Source organism: Rhea americana, unplaced genomic scaffold (genome assembly GCF_003343005.1).
Source record: "Rhea americana isolate MKP2758 unplaced genomic scaffold, rheAme1 scaffold_162, whole genome shotgun sequence".
NCBI classification, from domain to species: Eukaryota; Metazoa; Chordata; class Aves; order Rheiformes; family Rheidae; genus Rhea; species Rhea americana.
In genome coordinates this window covers 985643-1003956 of record NW_028185728.1, presented here as the reverse complement: position 1 = coordinate 1003956, position 18314 = coordinate 985643, and the positions used below count along the sequence as shown (strand labels likewise).

Sequence of the window (18314 nt, the reverse complement as noted above, 5' to 3'; positions counted from 1 at the left end):
GTGCCCTTGAATGCTGAACTGCTTTATAAGGAAGACTTGGATCCTGAACATGCAGATAAGACAGTCCTTTTGCCATAAGATCACTCCATAAACTGCAGGTTGCACAACCATTACCCTTCATCTATTGATATATAAAATCTRTAATTCTCCTTTAGATACAGCTTATTGTCATAAGCTTTCACAGCTCAACTAAAATGTTTCTCTTGTGAAACTACTTTACTTAAAAAACCAAGTCTTTCATTATGAACTAGTAACAATAACAATAGCAAGAGAAAAATTGGTGCATGCTTTTTTGAAGTTGTTTGAAAGTGATTTAGATCTGAAGAAAGGAGAATAGGCAAACATCTTACAGCTACCTAATTTGCCGAGAAAGAAGAGATAACAAAACCTGAAGCGACTTTACGAGCAAAAGAATAAGGTAGACCTTAGAGGTGCCACTGCTATAAAGAAACAGGAGACTAAGCGATTCTTTCAATGAACGCTTCATTTGTTTCTGCTTTACAAAACCATTCAAACTGGAGAGCTTGTCAGATGCTGAATCATCTCAGAAAGTCAACTCTCAGTTACAACTTGTGTTCTCTAGGACATCACCTCTGAAAGTTGCAGCTTCTACCAGCTACATAGGCATATATTTCATTGTAACATCCACAGTCAGGCTTTGATCACACCTGTGATTTGAAAGCTTCAAGACTATTTGGAAATGGTGAGGCAGGTGGGATAAAAAGGCTAAAAAACCCTCTTACCTGATCAAGACTTACACAACAAATTGCTTTACTCCAAAAATACTACAAAACCCATGAGAAACAGCTGTAATTGCTTTAGAGGACCACCTTTATATTCCTGATTTAAACAGCTCATCAATATAAAGTCATTTTAAGTTACGCAGTTTAAGGTAAAACTGTCTTGCATAATTAAATGCATGTGCTGTTATTAAAGGGGTTTTGTTTTGCAATTAATGGGGGACTCTTACAAAGCTTCTGCTTCTGAAGGAAGACAGTAGGCCTGACTGTTACAAACATTTAAGTCACCAAATATACTAAACCACGATGGCTCAACCTTTTTAATCAGAAGTAGGAAGAATCTCTTCCCAGAAACTGAGCGACAGTTTCCAAGAGGGACAATAAAGAGTGTCCAAAGAGATATCACTTAGATTTGTGAAACCTTAATAGTACTTGACATTCAAACAACAGATTAAGGATGACGTTGTCAATTCTTCCCTCATTAATGGGGGAAGAAAACACTACACTACAGAAACAAGTGTCTGAAAAATAAATCAGTATAGAAACTCCAGGACTGTAATAGTATTTAAAGTTATTTTAAAGGCCACTTTGCAGTGGCAAGACTGTCCTTTTTTTCTGCAAAGTCTAGAGGAAGTTTCACTTTCCTGAAAAACCTGCAGGTTGTTGTTCAACTTCCACAAAACTAAAAATAAATCACCTCTTTTCTAGAGAACGTACTGATGCCTGGAGAAATAGTCATAAAAAGGGATTCAAAAACAAAATGGAATCTTGAGATAGGAATTTTAAAACTATTATTAAACACTCCTATTAGCATCCACTTAACATAATAAGTGGGCTGCTGGAATTCTCATAATCCAGCACAAACTGGAAAGCTTCCTTTCACTCTGGTCTCCCAGAATGAAGTAGCTTGAAGCTTCAATACTGCAATACTTCAAAGAATCTTCACAGCCCATTTTTAATTAAGAAAACAGAAAGGTACAGAAAGACTACAAAACCCAGACTGCCCTTTTTAAGATACCCCATATTTTCATACCATGATTATAGAGAGGAAATGATGATGATTTACTTAGTAGAGCTACTCAGGAGTCTTATCCTGGAGTAATCAACCAAGATTCATTTCCTATGCTGTAGTTGTCTTACAGTTGAAGCAGAGTCCCCTTCTCCTCACCTCAATGAGGTCACTGTTAATGTTTTGGTCATAGGAGCTTGAAAAATGGTGAGAAAGCACATAGCATATACACAAATAGCCCTCCTCATGAAGTAATTAAGTTAGTGCTTATGGGTCTGTACCTTGCATTCTGCATAAAATAAGTGCACTTTATCATGGTCAGATACAAACACAGACCATTCACATCTACTTAGTAGATTGAAACTGCCAAGAAGGACACAGAATCTGAGTTTCCGTATGTATTTGCCTTTCAACTCAAAATAATGAATTTTGCAGTTAGCTGCTGGGACACAAACATCCCTCTTAACAGTTCTTGCCCTAGAATGAAATTCCAAGGGATAACACCTGCTTGTAGAACACCTTTGCAAACGCTAAAGCTTTTTTTTCCTTTAAACAGAGAGAGAAAAGAAAACTGAGTCATCTGCATTTCAGATACTTCAACTATTAACATTGCTGTTTTACAGAGCAACAGTTTTCCTAAATGGGGTCAGAAGATTTCTGCTTAAAACTAGGAAATGGTAGACTAAGCTGGCATGCAACAAACTTGAGTCTAGACTTGTAAAATGTTCTGCAAGCACACAAGCAGCCTTTTGCCACTACCAATGCAGGTAACTAGAAGCTACTCAAACTGTGTGGTTTCTTTACTGTTGAGAGATAACAAAACCCATGTCCAAGTTCTTGCTCAAGAAGCACAGCTACCAGCAGTACGGACTGTTTTATATTCCACATGCCACTCCTCACGCAGGTCATTACACAAAGGAGTAGGTATTTTTCATAGCCTTTCTGTGCTATCAGAGCAACACAGCTAAGAATGGATTTGGAGAATGATGAATCCCAATGAATTCTGACAGCTAGTCACAATCTACCTGTTAAACACAGGGAATATCCTGACAATATCTAAGTCATCAGAAGCTAACCTATTAACCTCTTAGAGAGACCAAAAGAGCCTTATTCAATGTGCTAGCATATTACTAGTTCAGAAATCTATATTTTTTTTGCCCATAAAGCAGCACTTAGCTCAGTTTTGGGTCATCCGTTCACTCAAATCATCCTTGGGCACATTACAAGACTACAGTTCCCTGCTGAAAGTCGAGTACTTCTCTTGCACATTGCAAACGTGTTCAAGACCAGAGTTTACAGAATCTGCCTATACGAGGCTCCAGTATCACTCTTCACAGGCAAGTTAGAGCTCTGGACAGTTCTCACATTCAAAAGACAACAGAATAGTTTAAAACCTTCCAAGCTGAGTTCTGCATAGAGGTATGATGCACTGCACGTCTCCATACCACTTCCAGAAAACTGCTGAGTTCAAGCAGTGTCCATACATTTCAACTCAGTGGGCTCTGCTGTCCAGATGATTACCACCAGCAGGCAACCAAATGTCAATTCAGTGACCATTAGATCATTGTAATCATATTTAAAGACAGTGGTCAGTACTTTTTCCATGTTTTTCTTACCTTTGTGTTTGTTCCGAACTCTGGAGCAGACACAGATATCATCGTTCCTATTTCCGTACTAAGTTCACTTGCTGCTTTGGTCTCCTTTGTAGTTACAGGTTCTGGACTTCTGACAGAGGTGGGAGATGGCTTCTCCTGTCCCTCCGGCTCTCCCTGTTGGGCATCCTTCACCTTCCTGTTCTTTAAAGAACGCTCTTTCCCAATAGGACCAGGTTTATACTCTTTGTTTTCTACTGGACTCAAGTCTGGAAGCTAAGTTAGTGTTAACTTGTCAGTTAGGTCTTCCCCCCCATGTCCTATCCCATAAGAATTATTCTAACATGCTTAGAATAACTTTGTTTAAATTTAGTATAGCTTTCCTAATAGGTAAGCATTTTCTTTGTCAATATACGGATCATTTGAGACTAAGTTAGCAACAAGAACGTGAAATGCATCCCTTCTGAACATTAGGAATCTAAAGCACTGTGTTTTCAAGCAGTGTTATAGTGAAGTGGCAGAGTTCAACTAAAATCGTATCTAGTTAAAATCTACAGAAGAGAACCACTTTGATTCTCCTTATAGGGAAGCATGAAAAAAGTAAGTAAGCCACAAGACTTCATGTACATAAAGGTTACTTCAATTTTCAGAGAATCTGGATCTTACAGGGCCCTAGAAAACGCAAGACTGTCTTCATTTGAAGATAACTGGACACACAGATGTTGGTAGCATTTTTCCCTGAGGGCTGAGCACTAAAGGTATATCCAGAAAAAAAACACTCCAGTATGCAAGTTTTGCCTTATTTTGCAGAAACAATGGCTGGAACAGCTGTTGTAATTTAGTAGCTTCCATTTGTGCAGCTGAACTAAAGCAGAGTGAAAGGCCTCAAGAAACCTGAACACTGTGCTGTTTAAGCAGTCATATCCTTTCCACCTGAGACCATCCAGCCCATTTAACCACAGAGCAGCACAAAAATTTGTTAAGGTAGTCCTCACAGTCCTATTGCTTAAGCTTCATTAGTGGAAAGACAGCAGCTCTGCAGAAGCTGCTGCTGTTGTCTCCACACAACTATCTCAGGAGCAGATGAAGACCCTTTACCACACAATGCCTCTGGGCTTGGGGAGGGTGGAGGTTCCTAACAATCCTTGCTATCCTCAGAAGGCCAATGTAGACTGCAGAATGTTYTCAAAGGGGAGGGAGAAAGCAATTGTAAAAGTGGATACCTAAGCTCTGCAATGCCAAGATGAAGATCATCAGAAACCACCCCCCCAACCTGCTTCACCCCCAAGTATTTTTGCCTCCACCGCTTTACAGAAAGAGGAATCCCTCCAGACACCTTAGAGACACACTTGAAAAGGTAAACTGTTTCATACATGGTTCTTTTATACTGTCCAAATCAGTTCAACAGCACCAACCTCCAATCCTTAACATAAATTCATATTTAAGCTTCATAACAAACAGTATCACCATGAAGGAGGTGAGGAGAAGGAACTACGTTTGTTGTCACCAAGAGAGCTAAAGGATTACAGCCCTCTCGTTTGTAAGAGCCCCCCAAAATGTAAACTTCCAATGAAATCCAGTCCCAAATTCTCCCTCCCCACTACATTAGAATTCACCACACAGTCATACACTTGTCTTTCAGTAAAATCTACAGAAGCCTGGATAGCTGTAATATCAGAAACATGTAGGACCCCCTACCCCCCAGCTTTCTAGACACTGTAGACAACCTTATTTTGGAATTCAGTATCTTTCAGTGATTAGATGTATGCACTTTCAGGTGTTCTACTAGTATGTTTGAGAAGGTTTCTGAATGTGCTAGGTTACTGCACTTCAGCAGCAGGATTAACCATGAAGTATTTCCCTGCTATAACGGTTTTATATTTTGCAATAAACCCAACAATTGCAGGCTATCCAATAAGCATCTCATGTAGAAGTTAAACTCACTTTACATCTGACCACACTTTCAGATTTCTACTTTTCTGGAGAAGGAAAAAAAACATCTGATCTTCTAAAAAGTCAAGAGCTTTATTTACATCACAACCACTGCCAAGTCTCAGTGTCTCAGACACCCACAGGGACTGAAACAGCTGGCTCAGTAAGTCACCAGCCAAGTTTATCCGCCATAATTTTCTCTTTCTGGGACTAAAAAGCTGGTGTTGAGTGCTAGCAATGCACAGATAAATATGCATGGAAAGTGAAGATAACAGGAATRTAAGTTTCATTAACATGAAAGACCACTGCAGGTGTAATTTAAATGACAGGAGGAGAAAATATTACTCCTTTTGAGTGGTCACAATAGAAAGACAAAGAGGAGATGATCAACTGGAGCACCAAATCTCTAGATGGCAAGTGATGCACATTTTTAAACGGAGGTTGAGTGCGGTTACTTATTCAGTCTTCCCAGTTTAGTTACAAAAAAAAAAAAAATAGTTATCTAGACATCTGTGCATTTGAGATTTCTAATCAGTGACTCTTAACATTCCTCCCTTTCCCCTAAACACTACTTTTCCTGCAGGCTGGTGTACTACTCAGCTTGGTAATCCAGCTAAAAAACTAACACAAGAGTATTTTATTATTATTATTATTATTATTAAATTTTATTTTGAGATACTAGGAGTCAAAACTGGAGACACAGCCAGGGCAGAAGTGGGAGTGCCTGCTTCAAGACATCTCTGAAAGTCTGAGTGGAGTATGCACAAAAAAATGCCCACTCTGACCACTTCCATACTAACCCAAAACAGCTTTGGCAACTTACAATCCCTTTCCTGCCCAAGTCACCTCCCTTGCACCAAGCATGGAATCAATGGACAAACTCTGTTGGGCTAGGATGCTATTTAATTGCACCTACTTCCTGAAATGAATTTCCCCATCTTCTCTCCAAGAAATCACTTGTTGATTGTTTTAGGAAGCATATAAATAGAACTTGATTTTTATAGGTATGGTCCTAACTGAACAAATATCCTATTTCATTATTAGACTAATAATTTGTAATCTCTTCTTTGCCTGAACTTCTTTACTATTGAATTTATAAGTTTGTACTGAATATGTGATCTTTTACCTTTTGTGCTTTGATGGGTCCAGCCCGAGGCTGCTTTTGTCTCTGCTCTTTTGGTTCCGGTAGTTTGTCAGTGGACTTCTCAGAAAGCACAGGGCCAACTTCATTGTCACTGCCACTGGAAGCTGGGGCTCCAAACTGAATAGTTTCTATACCAAGCTCAACTCCACCTTCCTGCCCAGGCTTTGTTCCCTAGTTAAAAAGTAAACATTTAAATTTCAAAAACACTTCTAAATCAATACATTGCTGCCGGTTCAGGACAACGCATGAAATATGGTCAGCTTAAAAACGCAACTGTACTTCTAGCTCCTGTCAGCAACAGCAACGTTTGTGACCACAATGGATTTGCAAGAGGAACAAACAATATCTGGATGTACATCCCTAAGGCACGCTCAACTTCCTACTGTTTATACAAGCTTAGGAGAAGGGGAAAAAAAATGTGGTGGAAAAAAAAAATACATAAACAAGGCCAAGAACAAGAACTGGTAGAGAAAGGGAAAAGGACAAATACAATATCCAGGTGCCCAGATTCAGATTTACAGTATTCTCCTGAAGCTTCAAAACTAACATTCAATTCAAGAGAAAGGAGATAAAATAGGTTAGACAGCATCTGTGTGCTTTTACCATCGCTGCTTTAATCAGAGACAAAAATTCTGGTTCCTCAGAGTCATCCTGTTTTCTGTGTACATTAGTGACTGGTGTGCTCACGTGCAAACTAAACAATATTTTAATTTAAAATATATTCAATAGCACCTAACAGTAAAATCTATGAAAGATCTTAATAACAAAGCAGACAGCTTTCTCCATTTTAGAGTCATAAAAACATTAGCTAAGTTAACAATCCAATCACTGTACTGAATTTAGAAACAATCTTAATTACTAGTACTGTTCCAGTAGGTGTCTCCGCCCGGTGCTCTTTCTATACCTTCTCCCTGCTCCATGGAATTCTACACACCCTCTCGTTTAAGCATGTGCATGAATATCCAGATAATCCGTACCCAAACCTAGTCAGGTATACTCTGAGTAAGCTTCATATACGCTACTACTCTTCTCTTTGTTCTTACCTCCGGAGATGTAGCTGAACCAAAAGATGTCAAAGGCTTGTTCCAAGCACTGACTGAAGGGGGCTGAGGTGGACTAATGGGTCCCACTGGCAATTAAGAAAATAAAGTTAAGAATTGGTTGATTGAGAAAAAAATAAATCTGAAAGATGCCTTATTTAGTAAACCCRGGACAATTCAGAAATTCTTAGCCTATCCAACACTTAATAATATGCAACTTACTTAGCTGTTCTCAAGTGGGGTGATCCATCACGTTTGGAAACAAACAAGTGACAAAACAGCACAGATTTTGAAGGGAGTAATAGCTGCTTATTCAGTTTGAACGAAGAATACGACAACATAGAACACTGGATAATAGCTTGTATTACAAATATCTCTTTCAAGAGTCTCCACAGGTTACAGTCCTGCATCAGAGGAGGCTGCCCTCTACTCCCTGCGCAGCAACTGGACTGCATTTGCACAGGCAAAGGAGACATCAGTGAAGAAAGCTGGCAATCACCATTCTCTAAACATATTGCTAGTCTCTCCCCTCCTGTATAAAATCCAAAAGATGCCACTTACACTTTTTGGAGATGTCRTTTAGAACTGCTGTAGAAGGCACCTTGTTTTCCCATAATTCAGTTCCTAGACCGTTGTGAGCCTGAGTGTTCTGCAGAACTTTGCCCGATACTGCATACTCGACACTGGCTGTCCCTCCCGCAGCCTGGGCTTGAGGCTGAACAGAAGCCTGCGGCTGGCCTGGAGTCTGGGTCATACACTGAGGCTGCGCCTGTGCCTGAGCTTGAGCTTGTGCCTGCTGCGCAGCTGCAGCTGCTGCTTGTTGCTGCTGCTTTTTGGCAAATCTGGGTGGCAGCTTGGAATTCTGACCTCGTCCCTTTTCACTTGATCCTTTCTTGGTCCAAACCTGTAAGTGGAATCAATTTTATTCTTAAAGCTGACATTCTGCACAGACGACCAATTGCACTGTACAACAGCAGAAAGCAAACTGGTTAAGTCTTCTTTAAATAATATTTTTTATGGTGTATGTAACCACAAGAACAGTGATTTATTTCTCATCTTTTTTTCCTCTTAGAATCAACTGATAAACAAGCAACAGCACAAGTCTTTTTAATAGTATAAAAAAACCTGTACTTCAAATTGGCCAGTCCCAGCTGCCTGATAATGACCAAACAGGGAGCACAGAACCCTGAATTGTCTAAGGAAAAATTAATTCAGCTTACTAATTCTGAACAGCTTAATAAAATACTGCAAGTATCTAGAAGTATTTAAAAAGTGAACACATAGCTGCTTGGAAACCAAGACTCTGCAACCTTCCAACATTACCAATACTGTGAGAAGTTTTTTCCCTATTATGAATGCTGTCTTGTACCTGCACCGTTTGTTCTTCCTTCTTTCTGCGCTCTTCATCTTGCAAGCGTTTTTGTTGCTTCTTAGACACCACTTCAGTAAAGCCATCATCATTCAAGTTAGACTGTGAGTCTTCAACTACTGTAACTTCAGGGTGATCATCAATAATTACAACACCTATAGAAAAAGGAAAGGTATAGATGGTCTTTCCCTACTACTTTAACAGCTTCAAAAGCAGCATGAAACAAAATACCCCAAGTCAAAAACTGCTTTAGAGTAGCAACAATTTTCCAGCAACCAGCTACAGAGAGTGGCCCTGAATATGGCTAAGCTTTTGCATGCTACAGTCATTGCTGGTGAGCATCAAGAGAGGAACTTTATTTTTTCATTAAATGGCTGGTAATTTGAAGGTTTCTGTACCAGACTCTCCAAGAAGAGCTAAAACTGCTCAAAATAATGTCTTTGATGAAAACTCCTCCTGAATATCAGCTGGAGGTTTATCAGTGATATCCACTGTCTTTGCAAATTATCAGAGACCAAGTGGTAGAAAACGGTCTGAATGTCAGAGTTCAGAACAGATGGTAGAAGAAAACTGTTCCCATCTACATATAAAAACAGAGATATATGTCACTGTTTAGAGGGATACATGTTGTTACTTAGATATGACCAAGGTAGCAATAACTGAGTACATGATTTTTGTGTTCTTTATTTTTTTTAAAATCACTTTTCTTCAAAAGTTTTCAAGTATCTAGCTCCATATGCAGGAAAAGCTAGTAGGATTTATTAATTCTTGTTAGAATTGGACATTATCAGTACATACTTGCATAGTTGTTAAGATCAAACTGAGACAAGGCATCCACTTTTTCTTTAGGCTTCTTTGGACCAGCCTTGGGCTCCTCTCTCTTTTTGCCACTGGCATCCTTGGTGCTTTTTTGTCCTGCAGCAGTAACACCTTCTTCCTGATGCAAGGAATTGCTGTTGGTGGGGTCAATACCAGGCATACTTGCTGTCTGGTCTTCAAATGGTCTGTATTAGAAAAAAATTAAACAGAAAATTGATAATCAGTAATAGAGCATACACAGTCAGGAAGACTAACTGCCTAAGGCACATCACAGTATAAGGCTACAAGTGTCTACTGTGTAGCTCCTAAGAAATCCAGAATTTTACTTTCAGGTCCACAGTGAGTAAAACTTTAAGAGCAAAGCTATTTGGGGAACACATCCAACGTCCTGCTGCCAGAAAGAAATACAGAAAAAGCATGTGATTTTAATGTCAACGTCTACAAAGACTAAAACCCAGAAAATTTGCAGTTCAAAACTCCAGTAAACCCTTCAGTGTTAAAAACCTACACAACAGCAGTGCACAATGGAAGCGAATATACACACAGTACAGTTGCTCCGTAAGCTCACTTGCAAAAAGCTATCTGAAACTGCTGACAAAGTCTGAGATTTGCAGAATTGTGACTTTCGCATGGAACCTGAAAAAAAAAATCCAAGTTTTGCTTCGCAGTGCTTCCAGATCACATTTAAGYGAACAGGCAAAGAAATTCTTCATATTTTTTAATTCAGAGTTTAGAGTACTGATCACAAGTTTAAATCTGGGCAAAAGTCTACCTTAGAATACAGTAACCTACAGCACAAGACTCTAAAGTACAAGATCCTTCCCAACTATAAAACTGTACACTGTGGCTACAAACAGTGCGCAAACAGTATTGTTACATGATTATCAAGTTTCAATCAAATTCAGCATATAGAAAAATAAAAGCTTTATTCTCAGTGATAAGCATTTCTCGACACGCTTATTGTATCTCTAGAACAGTCACCTAACATACTGACGCCAAATGCAATGCAGCAATCTGTGCATCTAGACTGCAAAACTGCTTACAGTCTGCTCACATTTAAATTTCACTTGCATCCAAATCTTGAGAAACACAGCTCAACTGAGAAACAGCACTGTAATTCTTTTCATTATGCTCTTGTAACAGAGCGCATACATGTAAGAAAGCTCTGCTCTTACCTGTTTTCCAATATTTCCATACTCAAATGGAAAAAACATGAAGTACATAACCATAGGTGCATATATTTCCGACTGTCTTACTCTTTCCCACCAATTAYTGCAAATCTAAGATGACTAGTAATGATTTTGAACCACAGGAGGACCACAGCATAAGTCCACAGCCATATGTGCTTCCTCATAGAAGCTGTCACTCACCCTCTTTTTCCACTTCTGGGTGGAGGACCGCTCCGCCGTTCACTCCTAGGCCCTGAGAAGTTCCTTCCTGGTTTAGCTGGTCCATTGTTGCCACGTCGATTTTGACGGTCTATTCCAGGCCGCTGACTAGAGAAACTTCTCTTAGCTATTTCCCTTTTTGGAGCTCCAGTGTTTTCTCCTGCTTTTACAGCCACCTGTGCTGCTACATCTGCTGTCTTCTTCTCATCTCTCTCACGTCTCTCATTGAAGTCGCTGCTTTCTGAGGCTGTTTCCCATTCTTCATTTGCCTGGTCTGAAGAATTCTGGTTGGACAAGTCTGGTGTCTTACTCCCTGAAACATCCAGCACAGTGCTGGACTGCTCATTAACTGCATTACTAACTGTAGCACTTGTTGATGAGCTAGTTACTGCTTCATTCATCTTTGATGCAGCTTCCCTTTCTTTTAGGCGCCTGAAGCGTGGTGGCTTATCCTGCCTCGGAGGTCGAGCAGGCCTTTGTCTTCGTGGCCTCTCTCTAGTGGGATCRAACTTCCTCTCAAATTTTTGAGGTCTTTTATCAACTGGTATAGGACCGTAATGTTCATTTCTTCTCGGAGGTTCCACATCTTCTGTTTTAATGATCTCCGTTTGCCTAGGAGGGTTCCACTGATTGTCTCTGTAGGCTGGCCTCCTTATTGTAGATGGCCGTGGAGGACGCCCACCAGGATCCCTACCACCACGTCTAAACATTCCCCCTCTGCCTCGTCTAGAAGGCTCTCCTTTAGGAAGGAATCCTGGTTTGGGTTTATTCTCATCATCTCTTATGTATGTTTTTTCTAGGGATCTATTGTCTATTCTGATATTGTTTTCAGGTTTGAATGTCAGGGGCTTTGAAGGCTTCTTGCCATCAACTCTCTCCTCTCTCTTTAGGTGTTTACCTTTGCTTAAGCTGTCTTTGTCTGAAAGTAGAGTGTCACTTGCACTTTCATGAACTTCACTGTCAGAATCTGTTTCTGAACCATGCTGTCGTCGCCGTTTTGGGATTACTTCAAAATCAGAACTCTCACTACGAGTTTCACTCTCTTCCCTTTGCCTAACAGGCCCTGAAGGCACATGGTCTGATCTAGGCTTAGTGTCTCTGTAGTGTGGGTACTCTCTATTATGGCCTCTACTGCCCCGGCCACGTCCTCCATAAGAACCTCTGTAGCTACGGCCTCTAGAGTAATATTCTCCACGACCTCTACCTCTATATCCCTGATCTGGGAACCAGTCTCTATCCCTAGCCTCCTTCCAGTATGTTCTAGGTGGTAAGCCAGRCTCTCTTTTTACTGGTCTGGTTTCTAAACGTGGTTTCTCTATAAYCTCCTTGCTAGCTACCTTCTCTACATGCTTCTCTTCTTTTGTTGTGGTAGCTGGCTGCTGAACAGGGGGCTGCTGCTGGGCTGCAGGCTGAGCAGGCGGCTGCTGCGGCACTGCAGGGGGAGGCTGTGGAGCAGCAGGCAGCGGAGCTGGGACCTGCTGCACTGGAGGTGTGGGTGACTGGACTGGAGCTTTAGATGCCATCTCAGTCTGACTGCTTTCTGGGCTTGCTGGTATTGAAGCAGCATCCTGGGTTATCTTCTTAGCTGGAGGAGCACTGCTGGAGGCAGATGCTTCTGGCTCTGCCTGAGGCAGTGGCACTTGAGGCACTTCCTTTTTGTCACCTTTTTCAGACTTGCCAGGTTTTTCACTAGCTGCTTTTTCTCCTTCTTTCTCCTTCCTCTGCTCACGTTCTTCTCGTTGTTCACGCTCTTCTTTCATATCTCTCAGTACAGGTTTTTTAATAGGACCAGATCTTCTTATTGGTCTATCACTGCCTTCTTCTCTTCTGCCATAACCAGGTCTAGGACCCCATCTTGTTTCAGACTTAGGTTTGAATGTTTTTTCAGGTTTTGGTCCTTCTGATGTTCTATTACTGACCAAAGTTTCTTTTTTTGGCTTAATCTCAAGTCTCTCCACTGTCTCCTTTGTCTCAACAAGCCTATTATTTAATTTAGGAATATTCGTTGCTGCCTCATTCCTCTGGTCTTCTGATTTTAGAGAGTGACTTGAACCATGGGAAATGCTTCTCTTTAGAGAAGAGTGGCTTTCACCCACATGCACCAATTCTTCCTGAGAACTGCGTGCAACATTCTCATCAACTCCTTCAAAATTAACTGCTGGGCTAGGTGTGTCAGTTTGGAGAGGCTGCACATCTTCCGAAGGCCGGCTTGGGAACTTTTGTACCTCCACCTCTCCTGATTCTCTGAAAAAGTCTGTCTTTGGATGAGAGTCCAACTGGTTGTGTTCTACAGGATAAGCTGCAGGGACAGCACTTCGTTCTTGCTCCAAGCGTGCCTCGGTCCTAAGAAGCAGCAAAAAAGAACRTTGGAAGTGAGAAAGCTTTTATTCACAAATATTCCAACTTAAAATTTATCCTTTAATTTCCTTGATATGAAAGATTTCTGCCTGCACTAGGAAGTAACAGATATCAACTTCACAGTGGCTGCTATTCATAGAAATCCATTTTATTTTACCCTGCTTATGAATTCAGTATCAAATGCACAATTAGCTTTAGGAACCTTATGTTTTAACAGTCGCTTCAAATGGAGCCCTTAAGTTTGCAAGGCAGTATCACAAGTATTACCTAGAGTTTAGCAGAGTGAGAAGAATTTTGAGACACTTTCAAGACGTACAGGTAACCCTCCTGACCTTTTATCATGCAACAAATGCCCAATGTGAACACCTTGGTTTATATGATCTGTCTTTAACATCACTTTTGATACTAATATATGTTGGAGAGATGTTCTTTGCTACGGGAAGGAGAGAGAGAGAAGATGGGGGACAGGACAACATCGCAGAAAGGTTCTACAACACTAAAAAGGACTCAAACTATTAAGGTAATCACCATCCAATTCTGGGCTCCCCAGTACAAGAGAGACATGGCACTACTGGAGAGAGTACAGAAGAGGGTTATGAAGACGATTAGGGGACTGGAGCATCTCCCCTRTGAGGAAAGGCTTGAGAGCTGGCTGGAGAATAGAAGACAGGAGATCTTATCAATATATGCAAATATCTTAAAGAAGGGTGTCAAGAGGATGGGGCCAGAATCTTTTCAGGGGTGCCCAGCAACAGGACAAGAGGCAACAGGCACAGACTGAAACACAGGAAGTTCCATTTGAATACGAGGAAAAATTTCTTCCCTGTGAGGGTAACAGAGCACTGGAACAGGTTGCCCAGAGAGGCTGTGGAGTCTCCTCCTCTGGAGATACTCAAAACCAGCCTGGATGCAATCCTGTGCGACATGCCCTGGGTGACCCTGCTTGAGCAGAGAGGTTGGACAAGATGATCTCCAGAGGTCCCTTCCAACCTCAGTCTGCAATTCTGCAAACCATCAAGTTACGTTAAGGATCCTAAACAAGAGGTAAATTGCTGCCTTCTAGTCCCTCCTATGGAGCACGCAAGTCTTTTGTTTCACATACAATCAACATTCACTTGCAGAATTTCTGTCAYGCTTGAAAACAACCACGCCAGGTACATCTCTCTCCAGTCATGACTCTTTTTAAAGTTTTGTTAACAAAACYTACAGTTTAAACTGTGTTTTGTAACATGAATTACACAGTTAAGTGCATAAGTACGTATGGCTGAGAAGTGACATGTAGGAATACATAGATACAACTCAGGCTTACCTCAAATCTTCAGGCTCATCTAACACTTTGGGAGGAGAACTAGCTTGYTGAGGTTCTGTGTGGGGGTACGGGTCAGACCCCCACATCATGCGGGGCTCTGACAAAGGAACAGTGTGCTCTCTTGCTGAGCGAGCTATATGTTCAAATGAATCCGAATTAGTTGCAGATCCTTCTATCTGGTCTCTTCTCATCAGTGGTTTGGGAGGCATAATTCCTGTGACAGATTTAAGGTTTGACAATTGAAAMTGTTTTAGCATTAAGTGCAAAAACTAAGCCTACAAGAAGTACCAAAATACACTACTCTCTCTCCTCCCTCTTCCTTTTCTCTGCAACTCACACTGTTTGAACCAAGTAACTATTCACTGCCAGCTGACCTCAGGAAGATAAGACCATCTTCACCACTAGTACCCTACCAACCAACAAAAGGAAAAGCTGTCTGCTTCCACTGTAATGCAAAARCAAGTTCTGTAAGCCTATAAAATTTTTGAGGAAGTTTCTGCTGCAAGACATGAAAGAAAGCTGGCTTTTAGTACTCGATTAAGGATTCCAGACACTTTTTGTTATTGTCATTTTTAAAGATGTCACTTTTTACCACCTTTGCTTGGTTTACCATTTCTTCTATTCATTCCTTGCAGACTCATTCACAATACCCATTCCTTCACACTCCCCACCTACTCTGGCTTGTTACTGGTTAAATATCTCCTTCACATTACACGTCAGACTGCTACTATTTTTGCACAACGGCTTTCCTAACTGCAAGTCAGACAGCTATTCCACAAACTAAAAAGCACTTTTTAGTGTCAAAAAAAGAATCCCAAATCCACAAAATTAGCAAGACTACTAAGGTGCTAATAGAAAAAACATAATTTCAGGTATATTTTCATTTTTATCAGGAATATAATAAAGATGTTAACATACAATGAAAGGTGACTGGTAAATTCACTATTTTACTCAGTTCAGTCTAACTCAAGTCAGCTTTAAAATCCATAGCAAAATAAGTTTATTAACATTTTAAATACAGCTTTAACTGTTACTAACATAACTGCAACACACTATGATTTTACCTTATATTCAAAGATGGACACTGATATATAACTATCATTCTCCCAGTTTTATTAAAATAGACTTGATTGCAAATAATGAAGTTACATCGGCTTACCTCCTCCTTGCCAAAATTTGCAGTTAATACACATAGTGCGGCTAAAGAAAGACTTTTATTCCAAAAAATCAAGAAAATTCCCAAATCAAAATCTTGCTAGATTTTACCTGGATGAATAGGAGGCATATCCATTGCAGGTCTTCCTGACATCATTCGTGGGTCCATGTAAGACTGCATCATAAGCCACCGCGGATCAAAGCCCATGGAAGCTAAATGCTGTGGATGTGGTTGCATGGGTTGGTAGAGAGGTCTATGCTGGGGAGGAGGGACAGGGCCACTAGAAGGCTGTGATGGAGCAGATTGTGGAAGTACACCCTGTTGCTGTTGCTGCCACTGCTGCTGTTTCATTTGCTCCTGCATAACAGAAAGAGTATTATGAGATTTGTTGTTAAGATGCAAACTTGGGCAGAGTTAAAATAATCCTTCAAAACTAGAGGTGAAGTTATCCCCAGAACACTAACTAGCCTGAAAACCAAGGACAAACATGTATCAGCATGAACTGATGCAGTGGGAAATCAAACTGGAGAATTTAGAATAGCTACAGTTCTGCTGGTCGTCACAAGACATACAGAACAATCTAGACCATGTACCAGTCATTAATATAACAAAGTTTTCTTCACAGCTTAGGATCTGAGTGCAAATTGCATCTGCACATGTCAGAAATCCTTTAAGGAAATCTGTCAGGAGAAGCTCTTAACTTTCAGATTCCACAAGAACCCACAAGTCAGTGCTCTATTTCCATTAACAGATGCAAGAACAAGCCAGCTCTCTTTTGCCTTCTGCTCAATTACATACTTTCCAAACAGTGAGAAATATTTCAAGTAGAACAATTCCTTCTAATACCACAGATGTTACAGAATTAGAAAACCAGTAACTTAACCTTTTTATAACTCATACGATCAGATTTTTCCAGAATGAGACAGAAAGCATTATGTTGATGTAAACATATTATTTCTTCTTTTAATGAACTAGTTAGTTACCTGCTGCCTCTGAAATCTTGGAGGCAATGATTTCTGGAACTGTTTAGAATAGCCTGAGGAAACAGTAGGACGAGGCTGAGATCCTGAATCTGGCTCACTTTCATGAGTCACTTGTGAATTCTCTTTCTCATTCCGACCACTATCTTGTCGGGTAAAGACTGGTTGATCTTCTAAAAGAATAAAGAAGTTGTAGGTTGGAAACAAGTTTTCTCAAAATAATTCTTAAAATTAAAATTGTGACATTAATGTGCTACGAAAACAAGTAGTCTAGATGCACTAAGCTAAGTAGGTGTGCATACTGGACTTCTAAATTACAGCTGTGCTCTGTGGCTCAGCTTTAAGACAGACAGCTCCTAGCTGTGCAAGCATACCTTTATCTTCCTGGTTATTCCTGCTTTCACTTTCTTGTTTTTCTACTACAGGTGCTGCCATAGGTTCTTCAGGCTCAGGAACCTCAGGTGCTGGCTTCTCTTCTTCTGTCTCTTTCTCCTTCTCCTCCTTTTCCATCTCCTTTTCTTTCTCTCTCTCTCTTTCTTGTTCTTCTGCTTTCTCCATTTTTTCTTTTTCTTCTCTCTCTTTTTCCATCTCCCTCTCCCTCTCTTTCTCTCTCTCCCTTTCCCTCTCCCTTTCTTTTTCCTTCTCCCTCTCCCTCTCTTTTTCTCTCTCCCTTTCCCTTTCTCTTTCTCTCTCCCTTTCCTTCTCCCTCTCCCTCTCCCTTTCTCTTTCTCTCTCTCGTTCCCTTTCCCTTTCCCTCTCCCTCTCTTTTAGAGGGTCATCCCGGGAGGGTTTTGTCATGCAGCCAAATTTCTCATTTAACCGTTTTAGCTTTTCTGCACAAGCTGCTTTTCTTTGTTCTTCCATTCTTCTTTCTTCCTCTTCTCGTCGCTTACGAGCTCGCTCAACTGCAGCTGATATCTCTGACTGCTGTCTTCTCCTCTGTTTCCAAATTTCATCTTCATCTGGTACTGGTTTAGGGGGAAAGGGACCCTGTCTTCCAGGTCCCACCTGGCGATCGGGAGGAGGGTGCTGCAATATTAAAATCAGCAAGTCTAGTAGAGTACATATTATACCAGTCAGCTGAAATACTACATTTTAACTATTTGCCAAAACTTGTACTTGGATGGCATCTTTATACAGCAAGGTCTGGGGAAGACAAAAAGACAGCCCCCACCTTCCYGCTTCAACTCTGACTCATGAAACCTGAGCTCAGTGAAGAGAGGCAAAGATTCAGCTGGGCTCATGCCAGCCTCCTCCTCCATCRCTGCTACAACAAAATGACTGTGTAAAGATGACATAAAACATCTTTTAGGTTTGGTTACAGTCACAGAGACTCATGCGAGAGCTCAGACAGCAGTCCCCACCAAGGAGCCAGAGAAATTCAAGGTAGCTTAGGATACCACAGAGATTTTAATAAGGACTGTCGAAAATTGATAACAGACTACCACCTACTCATTTCACTAGAGACATCATGTCTG

General features: G+C 40.7%; 1 protein-coding gene across 15 annotated transcripts in view; it reads right to left on the bottom strand.

The window, feature by feature from the left end:
• Positions 1–18314, bottom strand: part of PRRC2C (proline rich coiled-coil 2C) — a 61091-nt gene that overhangs the window by 25802 nt on the left and 16975 nt on the right. For 13 of the 15 annotated variants that reach the window (XM_085300227.1, XM_085300232.1, XM_085300230.1 and 10 more), the window contains exons 12-22: positions 17211–17865; positions 16840–17009; positions 15967–16213; positions 14701–14914; positions 11016–13376; positions 9625–9830; positions 8827–8981; positions 8019–8361; positions 7461–7546; positions 6400–6588; positions 3366–3617 (exon numbers count right to left, since the gene is read on the bottom strand). In XM_085300227.1, coding sequence (XP_085156353.1) covers positions 3366–3617; positions 6400–6588; positions 7461–7546; positions 8019–8361; positions 8827–8981; positions 9625–9830; positions 11016–13376; positions 14701–14914; positions 15967–16213; positions 16840–17009; positions 17211–17865 — 4878 coding nt within the window. The remainder of the gene's footprint in view (positions 1–3365; positions 3618–6399; positions 6589–7460; positions 7547–8018; positions 8362–8826; positions 8982–9624; positions 9831–11015; positions 13377–14700; positions 14915–15966; positions 16214–16839; positions 17010–17210; positions 17866–18314) is intronic. The other 2 variants (XM_085300239.1, XM_085300240.1) reach the window with 1 other exon arrangement.